At 44.5% G+C, this 20213-nt stretch overlaps 1 protein-coding gene and 1 non-coding gene across 2 annotated transcripts; one reads left to right on the forward strand and one right to left on the reverse strand.

Moving 5' to 3' along the window:
- Positions 1-974: 974 nt before the first annotated feature.
- On the forward strand, positions 975-7633 carry LOC139159826 (zinc finger and SCAN domain-containing protein 2-like). The gene is made up of 2 exons (XM_070737235.1): positions 975-1167; positions 5950-7633. Exons 1-2 carry the CDS (start codon positions 1044-1046, stop codon positions 7434-7436), a joined length of 1611 nt encoding a protein of 536 aa, XP_070593336.1. The 5' UTR covers positions 975-1043; the 3' UTR covers positions 7437-7633.
- Positions 7634-17587: 9954 nt separating this feature from the next.
- TRNAV-CAC (transfer RNA valine (anticodon CAC)) lies at positions 17588-17660 on the reverse strand. Its single transcript has one exon. It is a non-coding gene; the product is annotated as a tRNA-Val (tRNA).
- Positions 17661-20213: the final 2553 nt, after the last annotated feature.

The following is a 20213-nucleotide window of genomic DNA, read 5'->3' on the forward strand; positions in this document are numbered from 1 at the left end:
GCAGCCCTTTAAGATTGGGAAACTACTATTATATTCCCCCTCAGTTTTCTATTTATTGAGCTAAACATACTGGTTCTCTTAGCCCTTGTTCATAGGATTTAGCCTCTAGGCCAGGGGTGTCAAACTCAATTTCATTGAGGGCCACATCAGGGCTGTGTTTGACCTCAGAGGGCCGGGGGAGGGCTTGCCCAGGGTGTGTGGCCATGGTGGGCATGGTACCGGATTTGGGGGGGCAGTAGTTTTAAAATGGCCGGGGGGGGGGGCAGACACTTAGGCTGTATGGGGCCCCAAAATTCCTGCTTATACATTCTGACTCCATTAGCCAGGACAGGGCTACACGTAAGTCACATAGTTGAGTCTGCACTTCTGGCGAAATCTGCTTAAGGAAATGACTGGCCATAAAACGGTTCAACAACTCTCCTCGGATAACAAGTTTGCATCAACAGGATGAGAACTGTGTGATCAAAGGATGCAATATGCACTGCCTGGGGTAAATAGGATGAAGGCTGTGATAAAAGACCTTGCTTATGGTAAACAGGAGATAGCTGTGTTAAACAACAAAGGGTCCCAGGAAATTGGCCATGAGAGACATTTGCCCAGTGGAAATTGGTTACGTGCCATATGGAGATAGGAAGGACTCGAAAGTTGTGTCATGTTTAGAGTTACGTTATTGGATGTTTGTATATCACTTGACATGTACGTATAATCATTCCCATTTGCATATGCTCCCAATAAAAGGAGGTGCACAGCTCAATAGTGTGTCACATCACCCAGAGAGAAATGTGTCCAAGTTTTCTTTCTAGGATTGGCGTTTGTGAGTGACCCGCCTGTCTGGGGGTTCTCTAAGTCCCTCTGAGACATCGTTCCCCTCAGGCAAACAATGACAAAAAGGTGGTTTAGGGTGATGCTTCTCTAACCTTGCCTCCCATTGGTTAGAAATTTTGCCTCTCGTTTCTTAGGAAGCCACGTGTGGGATACGGTCTTCCCAAAGAAGATGAAAACGGGTGACCTCTTTCCAAATAATTTTTCATGAAGATGTTCCAATGTCCAGGATGAGTCAAAAGGAAGATCTGCAGATGTTACAGGCCAGCACCGTTCCTTTGGACCCAGATCGGGTCAAAAAGGAAGAGGAAGCTATCGCTTTCGACCAGACAAAAAGTAATGAAGGTGAGAAAAAATTCCATTTATTTATTTATTTATTTATTTGTTTGTTTGTTTATTTATTGGATTTGTATGCCGCCCCTCTCCGTAGACTCGGGGCAGCTAACAACAGTGATAAAAAACAACATGTAACAATCCAATACTAAAACAACTAAAAAACCCTTATTATAAAACCAAACATACATACAAACATACCATACATAAATTGTAGAAGCCTTATTTATTTATTTATTTATTTATTTATTTATTTATTTATTTATTTATTTAATTTACTTACTTACATACATACATACATACATACATACATACATACATACATACAAATATACCATGCGTAAATTGTAAATGCCTAGGGGGAAAGAATATCTCAGTTCCCCCATGCCTGACGACAGAGCTGGGTTTTAAGGAGCTTACGAAAGGCGAGGAGGGTGGGGGCAATTCTAATCTCTGGGGGGGAGATGATTCCAGAGGGCTGGGGCCACCACAGGCTCTTCCCCTGGGTCCCACCAAACGACATTGTTTAGTTGACGGGACCCGGAGAAGGCCCACTCTGTGGGACCTAACTGGTCAATGGGATTCGTGCGGCAGAAGGCGGTTCTTAAGTTAGAGAAGCAAGTAATGTTTTCCCCATTGTCTGTTTTCCTGTTTATTCATTTAATTTATGTGGCCATCCATTTCAAATCCATGACTGTGGGTGGCCTTATATTTTTGGAAATGTTCCCTTGGCTGGTAATAAAAACCACATCATGATGCAGAAAAGTCATTAGATGAATTAGACCAAGGAAACACAGAGAAGAGCAACTAGAATTGGAAACTAAAAACGTATCAACCACGGTTGCAGGAACTGGGTACGGCTAGTGTAGGAAAAGAAGGGCCGGGGTTGACATAATAGCAGTATTCCGGTATTTGAGGGGCTGCCATAAAGAAGGGGGAGTCAATCTATTTTCCAAAACATCCAAAGGCAGGACAAAAAGCAATGGATGGAAACTAATCAAGGAAAGAAGCAACCTGGAATTAGGGAGAAACTTCCTAACAGTGAGAACAATTATTCGCTTGAGCAGCTTGTCTTCAGAAGTTGTGGGAGCTTTATCATTGGAGGCTTTTAAGAAAAGATTGGACAGTCACCTGTCAGAAATGATGTAGGGTCTGCAAATTGAGCAAGGTGTTGGACTAGGAGTGTCACGCTGTGTATTGCCAGCCCCAGAGACATTCAGTAATTAAATAGTTAACTCTGTTTATGTTAGTTTAGCTCTGCCCATTATGATGTAAAATCCTGTCTGGACTGCCAGCATCACTTCCTTTCTTCTTGGGAAGAATCCATCTTTTTCTAAGTCTTCAACAATGTAAGACGCATAGAAATTGCCTGGGATCAGGCATAGCTATTTTCTTTGTTTTCTTAATAAAAGTAACTTCGTTTGAAAGCCGTTTCTGTAACTTAATCCATCGCCTCCAGATTTGATTTATTATAGCTCACGCGGGCTGTAATTTATCTCCAAAATCTGACAAGAAGACCCCCCAAACTCTATTCTAATTGATTGATTTATTGATTGATTGAATGAATGAATAAATGCATGAATATGGCAGATAGGGTATACTTAGATTTCCGTACTGCATTTGATGAAGTTGGCCGTAACCATTTCCTTGATAAAACGGAACCATTTGGGATGGTGAATCTTAACTGCCAGAGGCATTTGCAGCTAGTTGAACAACCACATCCATTGTGTGGTTCTTCATAGTGCTAAGACACCTATGTCAACATAGACATGGGGTATAGGTAATGCTCAACTTATGACCGCAATAGCTATGCAAGGCAATTGTTGTGAGTTTCGCCCCGTTTTTACACCCCCCCTTTTTTTGACACAGTTGTTAAGTGAATCACTTCATTGTTAAATGAATCAGGCGGTCAGTTGGTGAATTCAACTTCCCCATTGACTTTGCTTGTCAGAAGCCAGCTGGGAAGGTTAATGTTGGCATGTCTCGGTTTAGCTAAGCTATGAGACCTTCGACATACACCAAGCAGAGAATTTTAACAGAGCGTGGATGTGTGATAAAGCCAAGACACAGACTTAGTTAAATAAGTATTATTTACATATAAACAAAATATAAACAATACAGAATAAGCACGAAGCAAATACAGGATAATAAGCACTGAGCAATTACAAGATTAGAAGCACAAAGCAAAATACAATACAGTAATACCTCGTCTTACGAACTTAATTGGTTCCAAGATGAGGTTCGTAAGGTGAAAAGTTCGTAAGATGAAACAATGTTTCCCATAGGAATCAATGGAAAAGCCAATAATGCGTGCAAGCCAATTAGGAAAATCCAAAACATTAAGGCTTAAAAAAAAAAAGCTGTCAGCAGACGAAGCTGAGGCGAACGGAGTGGGGGGAGTGACAGCAAGAGGTGGCAGTCCCAACGAAGCAAGGCGAAAAGAGCCTCTCTTGAGCTCCATGGGTCTTTTCCACCTGTTTTTGCCCACCCCGTTCTGCTCATTTTCCCCACACCTTTCTCCTTTCTTGATCTCCATGGGTCCCTCCTGTTTTTGCCCACCCTGTCCTGCTCATTTCCCCCACACCTTTCTCCTTTCTTGAGCTCCATGGGTCCCTCCCGTTTTTGCCCACCCTGTCCTGCACCTTTCTCCTCTCTTGATCTCCATGGTTCCCTCCTGTTTTTGCCCACCCTGTCCTGCTCATTTCCCCCACACCTTTCTCCTTTCTTGAGCTCCATGGGTCCCTCCCGTTTTTGCCCACCCTGTCCTGCTCATTTTACCCACACCTTTCTCCTCTCTTGAGCTCCATGGGTCCCTCCCGTTTTTGCCCACCCTGTCCTGCTCATTTCCCCCACACCTTTCTCCTTTCTTGAGCTCCATGGGTCCCTCCCGTTTTTGCCCACCCTGTCCTGCTCATTTTACCCACACCTTTCTCCTCTCTTGAGCTCCATGGGTCCCTCCTGTTTTTGCCCACCCTGTCCTGCTCATTTCCCCCACACCTTTCTCCTCTCTTGATCTCCATGGGTCCCTCCTGTTTTTGCCCACCCTGTCCTGCTCATTTCCCCCACACCTTTCTCCTTTCTTGAGCTCCATGGGTCCCTCCTGTTTTTGCCCACCCTGTCCTGCACCTTTCTCCTCTCTTGATCTCCATGGGTCCCTCCTGTTTTTGCCCACCCTGTCCTGCACCTTTCTCCTCTCTTGATCTCCATGGGTCCCTCCTGTTTTTGCCCACCCTGTCCTGCTCATTTCCCCCACACCTTTCTCCTCTCTTGATCTCCATGGGTCCCTCCTGTTTTTGCCCACCCTGTCCTGCTCATTTCCCCCACACCTTTCTCCTTTCTTGAGCTCCATGGGTCCCTCCTGTTTTTGCCCACCCTGTCCTGCTCATTTCCCCCACACCTTTCTCCTTTCTTGAGCTCCATGGGTCCCTCCCGTTTTTGCCCACCCTGTCCTGCTCATTTTACCCACACCTTTCTCCTCTCTTGAGCTCCATGGGTCCCTCCCGTTTTTGCCCACCCTGTCCTGCTCATTTTACCCACACCTTTCTCCTCTCTTGAGCTCCATGGGTCCCTCCCGTTTTTGCCCACCCTGTCCTGCTCATTTTACCCACACCTTTCTCCTCTCTTGAGCTCCATGGGTCCCTCCTGTTTTTGCCCACCCTGTCCTGCTCATTTCCCCCACACCTTTCTCCTCTCTTGAGCTCCATGGGTCCCTCCTGTTTTTGCCCACCCTGTCCTGCTCATTTCCCCCACACCTTTCTCCTTTCTTGAGCTCCATGGGTCCCTCCTGTTTTTGCCCACCCTGTCCTGCTCATTTCCCTCACACCTTTCTCCTTTCTTGAGCTCCATGGGTCCCTCCCGTTTTTGCCCACCCTGTCCTGCTCATTTTACCCACACCTTTCTCCTCTCTTGAGCTCCATGAGTCTTTTCTTCGCGTTTTTTCCCACCCCACTTTGCTCATCTCCCCCACACCTTTCTCCTACCTTGAGCTCCATGAGTCTTTTCTTCCTGTTTTTGTCCCCCCACTCTGCCTGTTTTTTCGATCCTGGGATTCCCCTCCTGGGATTTTTTATTTATTTATTAGATTTGTATGCCTAGATTTCCCTACAGCATCGCGTTTTTGTGGAAGTCAGGAGGTGGGGTTTCCCATGGAGGGGAGCATCAGGATCCCAGGATCGCAAAAACTGGGGCTTGGCTTGCAACGAAAGTCTGGAGGCGGGGCATCCCAGTGGCGGCGGCAGGTTCGTAAGGTGAAAAAAGTTCGTAAGAAGAGGCAAAAAATTTCGGAACCCTGGGTTCGTATCTCGAAAAGTTCATATGACGAGGGGTTCGTATCATGAGGTACTACTGTATAGATAATAAGCACGAAGCTTATACAAGAAGATACGCACAAAGCGTAAACACAACTCCCCCATCTCTCAGGCAAAGTGAAAAGGAAATGACTGAGCAGAATAATGAGCTTTTATAGCTTCAATGAGGAAGTGAATATTAACTCTTTTAAGTACAAGTTTGGTACAAGTGTACAATATGCAGTTTAGAATGGCAATCCCTAACAACCCTGTACCCTGTACTAACAGTTATAAATGGAGATCACATGGCCCCATGACAGACCAACTGTCATAAACCGTCAAAATTCGGGCCCAGTTCCTGAGGGCCAAAATTTTGATTACTTGACCATGGTGTGGTCAAGAGTGGGAAAAAAGGTCACAGGTCATTCCAGTCCCAATTGCTGTTATAAATTAAGCACTACCTATATATATATTTTAAAAAAACAACAACCTCTGCTTATTGTTTTAGGCAAAAGTTACGTGTCTGAGGTAAAAGATGAGGACCGTCAGTGGAAACCTGAAGAAGAGGAACTACGTGAAGGAGCAACCGAAGAGAATGCGTGCAGCAATGTTGTACACAAAGAGCCTGTGAAAAGTGCCCAAGGACTGTGGAGGCATCGAGGGAACTCTCTGGAGAGAAAGATTGCAGCTAACTGCATCACTTCCTGGGAAAATGAAAACCCTGGCCCGGAGGTTCTCCGCGAATGTGAGCAGAAGAGTTCCCTCAGCAACGCGGTTCAAGACGAGCAGGCCGTCTACCGGTGCTTGTACTGTAAGAAATCCTTCAACGCCCACTTTAAATTGATTAGACACCACAGGATCCACACTGGGGAGAAACCGTACAGGTGTTTGGATTGCGGCAAGAGCTTTGACCAAAAGGGCAACCTGATCGCCCACGCGAGAATCCACACAGGGGAAAAACCGTTCGTGTGCTCCGATTGTGGGAAAAACTTCAGCCATAAAGGAAGCCTTGTTTTGCACGTGAGGACCCACACGGGGGAGAAACCGTACCAATGCCCCGACTGCGGGAAAAGGTTCAGCCGGTCTGGGTCCCTGAGAGAACACGAGAAAACCCACACGGGCGAGAGACCGTACGCTTGCTTGGATTGCGGGAGGAGTTTCCGCAAGAATTCTGAGCTGGCCACCCACTACCGGTTTCACACGGGCGAGAAGCCGTATAAATGTTCCGGCTGCGAGAAATCTTTCAGCACGAGCTCTAACCTCATTGCCCACCAAAGGACTCACACGGGAGAGAAACCGTACAAATGTTGTGACTGTGGGAAAAGGTTCAGCCAGGCGGGAAACCTGAAAGAACACGAGAGGACTCACACCGGAGAGAAGCCATACCAGTGTCCAGACTGTGGGAAAAGCTTCCGGCAAATCTCGTATTTTATGAAGCACCACCAGACTCACCTTCCAGAAGGCAAAATGCTGACGGAGGAGAAACCCTATAAATGCTCGGACTGCGGGAAAGGTTTCGGAGAGAAAGCAAGCCTTGGGAGACACGAAAGAATCCACACCGGAGAGAAACCGTTCAGATGCTCCGATTGCGGGAAAAGCTTCTGCCTCAAATCGAACCTGGTTGTCCACGTGAGAATCCACACGGGAGAGAAACCGTACAAATGTCCTGAGTGCGGGAAGAGCTTCAACCAGACGTCGAGCCTTCATAATCACGAGAGAACCCACAAGGGCGAGGAACCCTATGGATGTTTAGAATGTGGGAAAAGCTTCAACAGGCCGTCCCAGCTGAAGATGCACGAGAGAATCCACACTGGAGAGAAACCCTTTAAGTGCTCGGAATGTGGGAAAGGCTTTGTTTACAGTCACCACCTTGTTAGACACCAGCGAAATCACACAGAAGAGAAACCTTACATTTGCTCCCAATGTGCGAAGGGGTTTAGCCACAAATCCACCCTTATTAGACATCAGGGAATCCATAAAGAAGGGGGAAAATAGATAATGTTTCTGGATTTGAATCCAGTGCATGTGTGAAAACTCATGCAGAAGTCAGAAATACAACCGTAAAGAGATCCAGGATAGCGATAGCACTTATATACTGCTTCACAGTGCTTTACAGCCCTCTCTAAGCAGTTTACAGAGTCAGCCTATTGCCTCCAACAATCAGGGTTCTGATTTTACTGATCTCAGAAGGAATCCCAGCGACCGATAAGGTCCCACAGAGTTGGCCTTTTCCGGGTCCCGTCGACTAAACAATGTCGTTTGGCGGGCCCCAGGGGAAGAGCCTTCTCTGTGGTGGCCCCGGCCCTCTGGAACCAACTCCCCCCCGGAGATTAGAACTGCCCCCACCCTCCCTGTCTTTCGTAAACTATTCAAGACTCACTTATACCGCCAGGCATGGGGGAGTTGAGCTATTCTTCCCCCTAGGCCATTACATAATGTTTGGTTTTGATAATAAGGGTTTTTAGTTGTTTTTTATTATTGGTTTGTTACATGTTGTTTTATCATTGCTGTTAGCCGCCCCAAATCTACGGAGAGGGGCGGCATACAAATCCAATAAATGATGATGATGATGATGATGATGATGAAAGGCTGAGTAATATTTTGAGCTGATCAGGATCGAACTGCTGGCAGACGGCAGTCAGTAGAAATAGCTTACACTGCTGCATTCTAACCGCTGTGCTACCACAGTTTTTGGAATGCGGAAGACAAATTTTCTGCATTCACTAGAGAAGATATTTTGTCAGATCCAGGAAGCCTCTTCATAATGTTCTTTATGACAGTGGTTAGTGATTGTCTTTGGAGAGCTTGAAAGAACCACCTCAAGTCTCCTATGTCCAACATTAATGCTTAGAAACTGGACTTTCTTGGGGGGTTTTCCTTTGAAAATATTTCGCTTCACAACCAAGAAGCTTCTTCAGTTCTGACTGAATGGTGGAGAACAGAAGGAATTATATTCTTTGCAGTCATCTGGTTGCTAGCACTCTGAAGGTTGGTCATCAGCATCTTTGAAACAGCCGTGACTCTGGATGATTGAGAATCTCTTAAATATTCAGGCTTGGGGTATCTGAACATGCAGTTAAGGTAGTACTGCTTATGTCCGTAATAGTGAACCTATGGCACACATGCCACAGCTGGTAAATAGAGCCCTTTCTGCGGGCACGCAAGGCGTCTCCCAGCTCAACTCTATCATATATGTAAGTGCCTCCCACCGGCCAGCTGATTTTGGGGATGGAGAGGTGGGCGCATGCTCGGGAATCATGCAGGCATACGCAGGGGCAGGAGGGAGCACAGGGTCGTTTTGGGTCACAGGAGGCTGTAGGTGTCTCAAGTAGTTTTAATCAAAATCTAGTTAAAACACTATACAGTGGTATCTCTACTTAAGAACTTAACTCGTTCCGTGACCAGGTTATTAAGTAGAAAACTTTGTAAGTAGAAGCAATTCTTCCCATAGGAATCAATGTAAAAGCAAATAATGCGCAGAGGAAAGAAATAAAAGCTCGGAATTTGGGTGGGAGGAGGAAGAAGAGGGAGGAGGACAGTCGCTGCCAAAGGAAGAAGGTGAGGTGAGGGGAAATAAAAAAAATCCAAAACTTTAGGGCTTAAAAAAAAAAAAAGAGGGACTCTGAGGCAGAGAAAGGTAAATGCTTCGTTCGCTTTGGACTGCCAAAGCCTCCTTAAGCGCCACCGAAAGGCTCCTCTGGCAGCCCAGAAAAGCCCGAGAAGGCCGGGATTAAAGGGGGAATGGCAGGAAACTGGCCGGGCCTTCATGCCACTCTCAAATTTGCTGGGAAATTTTTCCAGGCTCGGGTTCTTAAGTAGAGGCAAAAAAATCTTGAACACCCAGTTCTTATCTAGAAAAGTTCTTAAGTAGAGGCGTTCTTAAGTAGGGGTACCACTGTATAAGCCATTGAGAATATAAATACTGTACAGTACATATAAACAACAGGAACAGGAAGTGCCTCACAGGAGCAGATAGAGGTAAATCCTAGAGAGGCAGGAAATGCATCAGTAAACAATGGAGATGAATGCTAAAGAGGAATAAAAACATAACACCTGTAACAGTAGGGAGGGCTGCTGGGCCCAAAATGGAGCGCCCCCTCCGGCCCATTTTTAGTCCCAGGAGGCTAAAGGGAGAAGTGCTAGGACCAAAATGGGTGGGGGCAGTCATTCATGAGGGAGCATTGGGGTAGTGTGCGCATGTGCATGGGGCAGGACTTTAAGGCTTTTTGGAAAGCCAGTAGGGTCCAGATCTTGGGTGGAAGTTGGTTCCAAAAAGCCAGAGCAGCCACAGAGAAGGCCCTTCCCTATGGGCCCGCCAGCGAACATTGTTTAGCCAATGGGACCTGGAGAAGACCGATTCTGTGGGTCCTTATCTGGGAGGTATACGGTAAATCTCACCCCCAAAATAGCTGAGTGAGAACTAAGCATATTTGGTGATTATTGGAGATACTGGTGGGAGGGTATAGAAAACTGAGTATAGAGGTAGAATAAAATGAAGGATGACACTAATCATCATAACTGTTTTTCAGGTCCCACATGTTTTGGTTTTTATTTCAAGTCTTGTTTCCTGAATTTCTCCTCTCTGATATGCTTACGTATTCTCTCTTTCTTACCTGTGTTCAGAAACTGCAAAGGAAACCAAACCACTGTTCTGACACTGAACTTGATGATGGATGATGGTTTTCCCCCAACTTTGGAGCTCCTTGTGATAGCTCAACCATGGCTGAAAATTGGGGGCCTGAGATGCTAAGTTTGAGGGAGACGGATCTGTGGTTCATTCAGAAGGTCCCGTAGGACTATTGTTACAAACCAGCTCTTTAAAGAGAAGAAACTGCCATCATGAGTCTTCGGAGAGGGGTGGCATACAAATCTAATTAATAATAATAATAATAATAATAATAATAATAATAACAACTGAAGAATTCTAGGCTACAGGGAGTCCTCAACCTATCACCACAGATGAGCCCCACATTTATTCTATTTTTTATTCTATTTTTTATTCTATTTTTAAATTTACCTATTCTTATTTTATGTATGGTGGGACTGGTCTCTGGGTGTCACACGACTTTAGTTGCCAATGACAATTCGTTGTTTTGACAATGACAATAAATTTATTATTATTATTATTATTATTATTATTATTATTATTATTATTATTATTATTATTTTGGTTGTTAAGCAAGACAGTTGTTCCGTGAATGTTTGCCCCATTTTATGATGTTTCTTGCCATAGTCGTTGAGTGAATCACGGCAGTCATTAAATAAGTAACGCGGTTGTTAAGAGGATCTGGCTTTCTTGTTGACTTTGCGTGTGAGAAAGTCACAAAAGTTGATTACGTGATCGCCTTGACATTGCAACCATCATAAATATGAATCCGGAGCTAAGCGTCTGAATTTTGCTGATCTGACTATGGGGTTACTATAACAGTCATGTGTGTATGTGAAAAACGGTCACAAGTCACTTTTTTTCAGTCCTGTTGTAACTTCTAATGGTCACTAAATGAATGGCTTTAAGTGGAGGATTACCTGCAGTGTGGTACATTCTGATGTGCAGCAGCATTTCAGGAGACTGGACAATGTCTTAATTATTTTGGTGTTGTTTTTCCCCATTTGGCCTACTGTATTTTTAGACTATAAGACGCACTGGAGTATAACACACACCTTAGTTTTTTGGGAGGAAAACAGGGGGGGGGGAATCTTCCTCTGCATCCCATCAATTTGTCTCCTAGCAAACAGCACAAATGATGTACACTGTTCACTGTGTCTTTCTGTGCGTGTGTGCCTGGCCCATAGAAATAGCAAAGAATTGGTGAAATGTACATTATGGCAGTATATTAATGCCAGAAAGTTTTCTTAAATGTAGTCATACTAACTCCTCCCAATTATTTAAATAGATCTACTCCAAACATGGCTAAGTCAGGGTTTAACTCAGCTGCCTTATCTTAATACTAAAACAGGGCATTGTTACATTTCAGATTATACTTGTACAGATGCTGTTAAAATTGATGTGGCTTTCTGGAAGTATACCTTATTCTCTGCTATTTAAAAAAAGATACAGTAGTACTGGGCCTCTTCAGATAAAGCATTTATTTCAAAAAAACAACTTCATTTTGTTAAGTTGTCTAGAACCATAATATAGCAGCTTTTAACAAATCTAATAATTTGAACATTCTATAGGCATTTATAGTTATTGACTTACCTCCTTGCATCCATTTTCAGCAGTCTGATTAGCACAAGAAAATGATGTAGTGATTTCTGACAGCCTCAAAATGAGTGAACAGTGCAGTCAGGTGGTAGGGAAAGCAAGTAGAATGCTTGGCTGCATAGCAGGAAGGGGATTGTGATCCTGTTATATAGAACGCTGGTGAGACCCCATTTGGAATACTGTGTCCAGTTCTGGAGACCTCACCTACAAAAAGATATTGATAAAATTGAATGGGTCCAAAGACGGGCTGCCTTTCGTCCCCTGTCCAATTGTCTTTCCTTTCTCTCACTTATCATATATATTTTCTTTCTTTCATATATCCTCTCCTCTAAGTTCACTTTTACCCTTACATATATTACTACATGTCTATTTTTCTTCCTATGTATTTGTGTATTGGACAAATGAATAAATAAAATAAATAAATACTGTACAAGAATGGTGGAAGGTCTTAAGCATAAAGACTTAATGAACTCAATTTGTATAGTCTGGACTCTGGAGGACAGAAGGAAAAGGGGGGCATGACTGAAACAATATGTTAAAGGGTTAAATAAGGTTCAGGAGGGAAGTGTTTTTAATAGGAAAGTGAACAAGGGGGCACAATCTGAGGTTAGTTGTGGGAAAGATTAGAAGTAACGTGAGAAAATATTTTACTGAAATAGTATTAGATGCTTGGAACAAACTTCCAGCAGATGTGGTTGGTAAATCCACAGTAACTGAATTCAAACATGCCTGGGATAAACATATATCCATCCTAAGATAAAATACAAGAAATAGTATAAGGGCAGACTATGGACCATGAGGTCTTTTTCTGCCGTCAATCTTCTATGTTGCTGTGTTTCTAAAAATGCCCTCCCTTGCCCCCCTGAGGCAAGGGCAGAGCCTTTGCATGACCTGAAAATCAGCTGGCCAGTGAAGATAAGCTAGGGCAATGGTTTGCATGCTGGCTGATATGGCTCTGTGTTCCACCTGTGGCACATGTGCAATAGGTTTGCCATCACTGAGCTAGATTAATAAAAAATAAATATGCATTTAACAAATACATAATTTGTTATATAGGTCCCACAAAGTCGGCCTTCTGCAGGTCCCAGTGGCCAGGCAATGTCTGGCGGGACCTAAGGGAAGAGTCTTCTCTGTGGTGGCCCCAGCCCTTTTGCATGAACTCCCTCTGGAGATATGTACTGCCCCCTCCCTCCTGGCCTTTCGCAAAGCCTTGAAGACTCATCTCTGCCAGTGGGCATGGGGGCCATGAGTGCTGAGATCTAACTCCGGCCGAAGTTATGAGTGGCTAGGCCCCGCTGGGATGAATGTGTTAGGATAAATGGCATGGGGAAATTAACACACGTCCCAATTGTCAAGGTTATGGTTTGATTGGATTGTGTGATTATTTTATTATAAGGATTTTAAATTGTATTTTTTTAAAATTGGATTTGTACACTGTTTATGTTGTTGTGAGCCACCCTGAGTGTTCGGAGAGGGGTGGCATACAAATCTATTATTATTATTATTATTATTATTATTATTATTATTATTATTATTATTATTATTATTATTATTATAAATTGGGCTTTAATAATAATAATAATAATTATTATTATTATTATAAATTGGGTTATAATAATAATAATAATAATAATAATAATAATAATAATTTATTAGATTTGTATGCCACCCCTCTGAAGACTCAAGGTGGCTCACAACAATAATAATAACAATGTTACAATGGAACAAATCTAATATTAAAAACATCTAAACTTGTTTAGATTTTTTTAGTTTTAATATTTAATATTAGATTTCTATATGTACTTGTACTGTATCTATTATGTTGTACACCACCCTGAGTCGGCCGGTATAGAATTCTAATTAACTAATAAATAATAAATACATAAATAATAAATACTGTATAATAAACAATAAGCAAAAATACCCCTTTGTTTTCTTTGTCGTGAGGTGGTTTTGTCAATCTTGCCAGCTTTACCTCAACATTCTGGCTAGGGAATTCTGGGATTGGAAATCCACCCATCTTAAATTTGCCAAAAGTGAGAAACCGCTATGTGGTCGACCTTTGGGAGAAATTATCGTGGTTAACAAAGTTAAAATGCAGCCTACGGTAGGTATAGTATGTACCTACTTAAAATAATGTTTCCTCTACATATGTTATATGGGGCATCATTCTAATTTCGGGGAAAAAACAATGCGTTGCTTTGGGAAGCGAAGGAAAGAGGAAAAATGAGGAAAGGGAAAGGAAAGAAAAGAGAAAGAAAAGAAGAGAACCGGATCAGAATATCTCCAAGACCGCCTTCTGCCGCACGAATCCCAGCGACCAGTTTGGTCCCACAGAGTTGGCCTTCTCCGGGTCCCATCAACTAAACAATGTCGTCTGGCGGGACCCAGGGGAAGAGCCTTCTCTGTGGCGGCCCCGACCCTTTGGAACCAACTCCCCCCAGATATCAGAGTTGCCCCCACCCTCCTTGCCTTTCGTAAAGTTCTTAAGACCCATCTCTGCCGTCAGGCATGGGGGAACTGACACATCTCCCCCAGGCCTATACAGTTTATACATGGAACGTTTGTGTGTGTGTTCGCTTTTAATAATGGGGTTTTTAGTGTTTTTTTAAATTATTAGATTTGTTTTTTACATTGTTCTTGTTATTGTTGTGAGCCGCCCCGAGTCTACGGAGAGGGGCGGCATACAAATCTAATAAATAAATAAATAAATAAGAAGTGAAAGGGGGAAGAGGAGAGAAGAGGAGAAAAAGGAAAGGGAAGGGAAAGAAAGGGAAAGGGGAAAGGAGAGGAAAGGAAAAAAGAAGGAAGAAAGGAAAAAAGAAGGAAGAAAGGAAAGGGGAATGAGGAAAGGAAAGAAATAAAGAAAGGAAAAAGGGGGAAGAGGAGGAAAAGAAAAGGGAAAGTAGGGGAAAGGGGAAAGGAGAGGAAAGGAAAGGAAAAAAGGAAGAAAGGAAAGGAAAAAAAGAAGAGAAAAGGAAAGGGGAATTGTTGTGATTCAGCCTGAGGCTGCTCAGGGACCGGCTGCGTCTCTGCTGGATCCAGGCCCGGAGGAGGAGGACAGTGAACAGGAGGGGGAGGACCAGGCAGACGGGGGAGAGGAAAGTCAGGAGGAGGATGAGGGGGAGCAGCCTGAGAGCCCCAGGGGGGGGGGGCCTCTCCCCACCCAGTAGCCTGGCCTCATTGGATGAGGAAGCACAGGCTATAATTGACATGAGACAGAGACGTGCAGCTCAGAGACGGGACCAATTAGAAAGGTATTGGCATCACTGAATTGGCAACAGCTGGGTTTGGGTGTGGTTCTCCTCAGCAGGGTTTAAAAGGCAGGCAAGCCTTTTAGCCATGTGGAGCGTTATCAACTGGAAGTTCTGTGTACCTGCTTTGCTTCTCGGCGTCTCTGATCTTGGCTTGTGGCCTAGAACAGTGTTTCCCAACCGGTGTGCCGCGGCACACTGGTGTGCCGCGAGACATGGTCAGGTGTGCCGCGAGGCGGAGGCCAGCAAAGGTTGTTTTGAAAGTCGGCCCCCTCGCGCGCATGGCTTCTCCTCGCTAATAGCGGCGGGCAATAGCGGGGGGAGGGGCGGTTTCTGCAAGTGGGAGCTCCAGGGCTGAGGCTTCCACTTGTGGCTGTCCCCGCCCGATCCGTCCTTCTCTCCGGCTTTCTTGGGGCGCGGCTCCTCCCACAGCTGTGGCTGCAGCGGCGCTGGCGATCCGGCCGCTAGCCGCTCCGAGCGCTTCCTGCTCGGTCTTCTCGGCCACCTACATGCTGCGGGAAGCCCGGGAGAGCCAAGCAGAGCGCCCAGGCCAGGCAGAAGAATGCCGCCGCCTTGCTATCCCGCTTCTTTCTGGCCATGCGGTTGCAGAAGCAAGCTCTCCCCCCTCACACACACACTTTCGGCTGGGCAGGGGGCGAAGCCGACCCCCCGGCTGCCGGTGAAGGAGGCTCGCTCGAGCCTCAGAAAGGAGGCGGATTCAGGCAAAGAGCCCGGCGCAACGGGCGCAGCGTTGGAAAGCGAGCGGGCGGTGGGGGCGCTTCGCTTCTGCCTTCCTGAGGCGCTTTTTTTGGGCTCCGCGTCCGGCGAGTTTCTGCCTTGCCTTGCCTACTTAACGCGGCAGGAGAGATGCTAATTCCCATCCCAAACAGTCCGTCTTTTCCCTCAGGAGTGGGTGGGCATTTTGTCCCTGGCATCACGTCAGCAGCATCAAGAGGACAACAGATGACTAATCCCGCCAGAGAACAAGAGAGAGAAAGCATGAGAGAGAAAGAAAATAAGAGAGAGAACGAGAGAGAGCAACCGAGAGAGAGAGAGGGGGGCTTCTTGAAGCATATGGTAAAAAGCACCCAAATAATAAGAACCCCCCCCCAGCCCATACCTGTTTTTGAAAAGAATAAAAGAGGAAAAAAACCCAGCCCTCAACTGGTTTTGGAAATGGTTTGAGTGTGTATACACACACACGCATAAAGGGGGGAGAGAGACAGGGATGGAAAAAGAGGAGAAGTGAGAGGGAGAAGGAATGGGGGAAAAAGGGAGGAAGAGAGAGAAATGAGAAACATGAGAGGGAAAAGGGGGAAAGACAGGAGAAGTACCCAGAAATGAGAGAGCGGTATAAATTTGAGGAGGGATGATTGATGATTGACTGCATTTATAAGGGGATGTTACATGGGATTGTATATATGAGGGGGTTATTTATGTATGTGTGTGTGTGTGTGTGTTTCTTTATTTATTTATTTCTTTATTGATTGATTAATTAATTAATTAATTAGATTTGTGTCATTTTGGTTGGTGGTGTGCCCCAGGATTTTGTAAATATAAAAAATGTGCCGCGGCTCAAAAAAGGTTGAAAATCACTGGCCTAGAAGACTGGAAGACTTGGGGGAGGCCTATGTTTGTTATCTCCAGCGTTGTTTTTGACAGCAAGAATCCTGTTTTACTTCATGGCCTTCGTGAAACATCTTTGACGTTCCAGCGTGTTCCTGTGTGTAAGGACCTTTTCTGTTACCTGTGTTTGCTTTGAATTCTATAAACTGCCTTTGATTTGTACCAGTGTGTCTGGCTTCTCTTTTTGGGTTGGTGTTGGCCTCCGGAGGGACCCAGACAGAACAGGGAATGGGGAAAGGAAAGAAGAAGGGGAAAAGGGGGAAGAGGAGGAAAAGAAAAGGGAAAGTAGGGGAAAAGGGAAAGGAGAGTAAAGGAAAAAAGGAAGAAAGGAAAGGAAAAAAGAAGAGAAAAGGAAAGGGGGATGGGGAAAGGAAAGGAAAGAAGAAGGGGAAAAGGGGGAAGAGGAGGAAAAGAAAAGGGAAAGTAGGGGAAAAGGGAAAGGAGAGTAAAGGAAAAAAGGAAGAAAGGAAAGGAAAAAAGAAGAGAAAAGGAAAGGGGGATGGGGAAAGGAAAGGAAAGAAGAAGGGGAAAAGGGGGAAGAGGAGGAAAAGAAAAGGGAAAGTAGGGGAAAAGGGAAAGGAGAGTAAAGGAAAAAAGGAAGAAAGGAAAGGAAAAAAGAAGAGAAAAGGAAAGGGGGATGGGGAAAGGAAAGAAAAGAAGAAGGAAAAAGGGGAAGATGAGAGAAGAGGAGAAAAAGAAAAGAAAAGGGAAGGGAAAGGAAAAAAGGAAAGAAAAAAGAAGGGGGAAGAGGAGAAGAGAAGAAACAGGAAAGGAAACGGAAAGGAGAGGAGAGGGGGGGAAAGAAGAGAAGGAAAAAGGAAAGGAAAGAAGAAGAGGAAAGGGAAAGAAAGGGAGAGGAGAGGAAAAAAAGGGGGGAAAGCAAAGGAAAATAATGAAAAGGTAAGGAAAAGGGAGAGGAAAGGAAAGGGGAAAGAAGAGAAAAATAGGTAAGGAAAATAAACATAATAAAAATAAAATAATGAAATGAAATGAAATATTATAATAAAGTAACATAAAATAATAAATTAAACAACTAATAACTAAACTAAAAACATTAGCGCTGTTTCTGCCCGGTTTCGAACCGGGGACCTTTCGCGTGTGAGGCGAACGTGATAACCACTACACTACAGAAACGCCGGCGCGACTGCTGCCTTCCTTTCGGGCTTCCCATTCCTGCGTCTGCGCGTTGATAACAGTCACCACAGCAACTAAGATCAACCTGAGAAATGCCCGGAGACTTTGAGATCCGGGTTCCCCCTGCTGAAACGAGAAATCTCCGGCTGCTTTTGGAATAATCCTCCGTTGCCCTTAAACCCTCTTAACCCCTTAAAAAATAAGATGCAAGATGCAAAAGTTTTGCTGGGCGGGGCAGGGAGGGCGCGGGAAGTTTGGACGAGCCGTTGTGCAAGATGCCTTGGCACAGAGGTCTCAAACCTTGGCGGTTTTAAGACTTGTGGACTTCAACTCCCAGAATTCCTCAGCCAGCTTTGAATTCTGGGAGTTGAAGTCCACAAGTCTTAAAACCACCAAGATTGCAGACCCCTCTCTAAGGTCCCTTCCAGCTCTGTGACTCTATGGTTCTGCGAGTGTGGGAGCAGCTGCTAGATCTGGGGGTGCTTTTACGCATTTATTCATGCCTTAAATTAACAATCATTTTGATATTTATGCATACAAATGATTTTTATTTTTATTCTTATAATTAATATTGATTTATAGCTGATATATTACAGGTATTTCTTGATTTATTTATGCATTTATACCAATACATTTAATTTTATAAAATTATCGGTATAATTTATGCCTAGGTAAGGTGTTTATCAAATTTATATGTTTTATTATTTATTTATGGAGGCTATTTATCTACAGTACTGTATTTGCATTTTTATAAAAGGAATTCATATTTTGTTAAAGGTTATACAGTATTACATTCACTGCTCAAAAAAATAAATAAAGGGAACGCTTAAACAACACAATATAACTCCAAGTAAATCAAACTTCTGTGAAATCAAACTGTCCACTTAGGAAGCAACACTGATTGACAGTCAATTTCACATGCTGTTGTGCACATTCAACTTTGCACAAAACAAATCATTCAATGAGAATATTTCATTCATTCAGATCTAGGATGTGTTATTTGAGTGTGCCCTTTATTTTTTTGAGCGGTGTATAAAGCAGTGTTTCCCAACCTTAGCAACTTAGGTCCCACAGAGATCCCACAGAGTTGGCCTTCTCCGGGTCCCGTCGACTAAACAATGTCGCTTGGCAGGACCCAGGGGAAGAGCCTTCTCTGTGGCGGCCCCGACCCTCTGGAACCAGCTCCCCTTAGAGATTAGGATTGCCCCCACCCTCCTTGCCTTTCAGAAACTCCTTAAAACCCATCTCTGCTGCCAGGCTTGGGGGAATTGAGACATCTCCCCCAGGCTTATATAGTTTTATGTATGGTATGCTTGTGTTGTATGTTTTTAAATTAATGGGTTTTTAGATATTTTTTAAATATTAGATTTGTTCATTGTACATTGTGTTACTATTGTTGTGGGCTGCCCTGAGTCTGTGGAGAGGGGCGGCATACAAATCTAATTAATAATAATAATAATAATAATAATAATAATAATAATAATAATAATAATATATTTGGACTTCAACTCCCAGAATTCCCCAGCCCTGGGAAATTCTGGGAGTTGAAGTCCAAATATCTTCAAGTTGCCAAGGTTGGGAAACACTGGTATAAAGAATGGGCAAAAAATGTTGGGTTCACCTCCCCTCCTGCACCATATTTATTTATTCATTTATTCCTCCATCCATCATTTATTTATTTGTGTTTGTTTGTTTGCCACCCCAGGGACTCAGGGCGGCTCAAGGACACATTTTCTGTCCTAAGATTTAGGACCTAAGTAAAGCATTCTGCACTGGATCCAGGTGTGGGTTCGGGTTCAGCCCCTTGACACGCCACGCGCGTCATAGGAGTCTATGATTTTCAGACCCTTTCTTCAGCCCATCAATCAGTCAATCGGAATAAAGGCCAACCCCCACTGCTCAAGTGGGAGGCCCCGTGCCATTTCAGGCAAGGAAATGGTCTAGTGTAGTGATGGCGAACCTTTTTTTCCTCGTGCCAAAAGTCTGCACGCGTGTGCGATAACATGCCTGTGCGTGCCCACACCCGTAATTTAATGCCCTCCCATGTGCCCCGCCTCCTGTGAATGAGCATTGACTACCTCACATGCTGCCCTGTCCCCCCCCCCCCCCCCCATAAATATGTGCATGACCCAGGCACACACCTCATTTTGGGCCTAGCAGGCCTCTCTGAAGCCATTGGAGGCCGGAAGTGGGCCCATTTCCCCAATTCCAGTGGGCCACCCGTTAGGCTCATTTTTCACCCTCCCCAGGCTACAGAGGCGTTCTTGGAGCGTGGGGAGGCCCCCTGGAGGCCAAAAGTGCCCTCCTAGAGCCTCCTCACAAGGCCTATACCAGTGATGGCGAAGCTTTTTTCCCTCAGATGCCAAGAGCGTGCAAGCATATGGAACCAGCTCCCCCCAGAGATTAGAACTGCCCCCACCCTCCTTGCCTTTCATAAACTCCTCAAAACCCACTTTTGTCATCAGGCATGGGGGAACTGAGATATCTCCCCCGGGCCTATACAATTTATGTATGGTATGCTTGTATGTATGTATGCTTAATAATGGTTTTTAA

This window comes from Erythrolamprus reginae, chromosome 2 (assembly GCF_031021105.1).
Source record: "Erythrolamprus reginae isolate rEryReg1 chromosome 2, rEryReg1.hap1, whole genome shotgun sequence".
NCBI classification, from domain to species: Eukaryota; Metazoa; Chordata; class Lepidosauria; order Squamata; family Dipsadidae; genus Erythrolamprus; species Erythrolamprus reginae.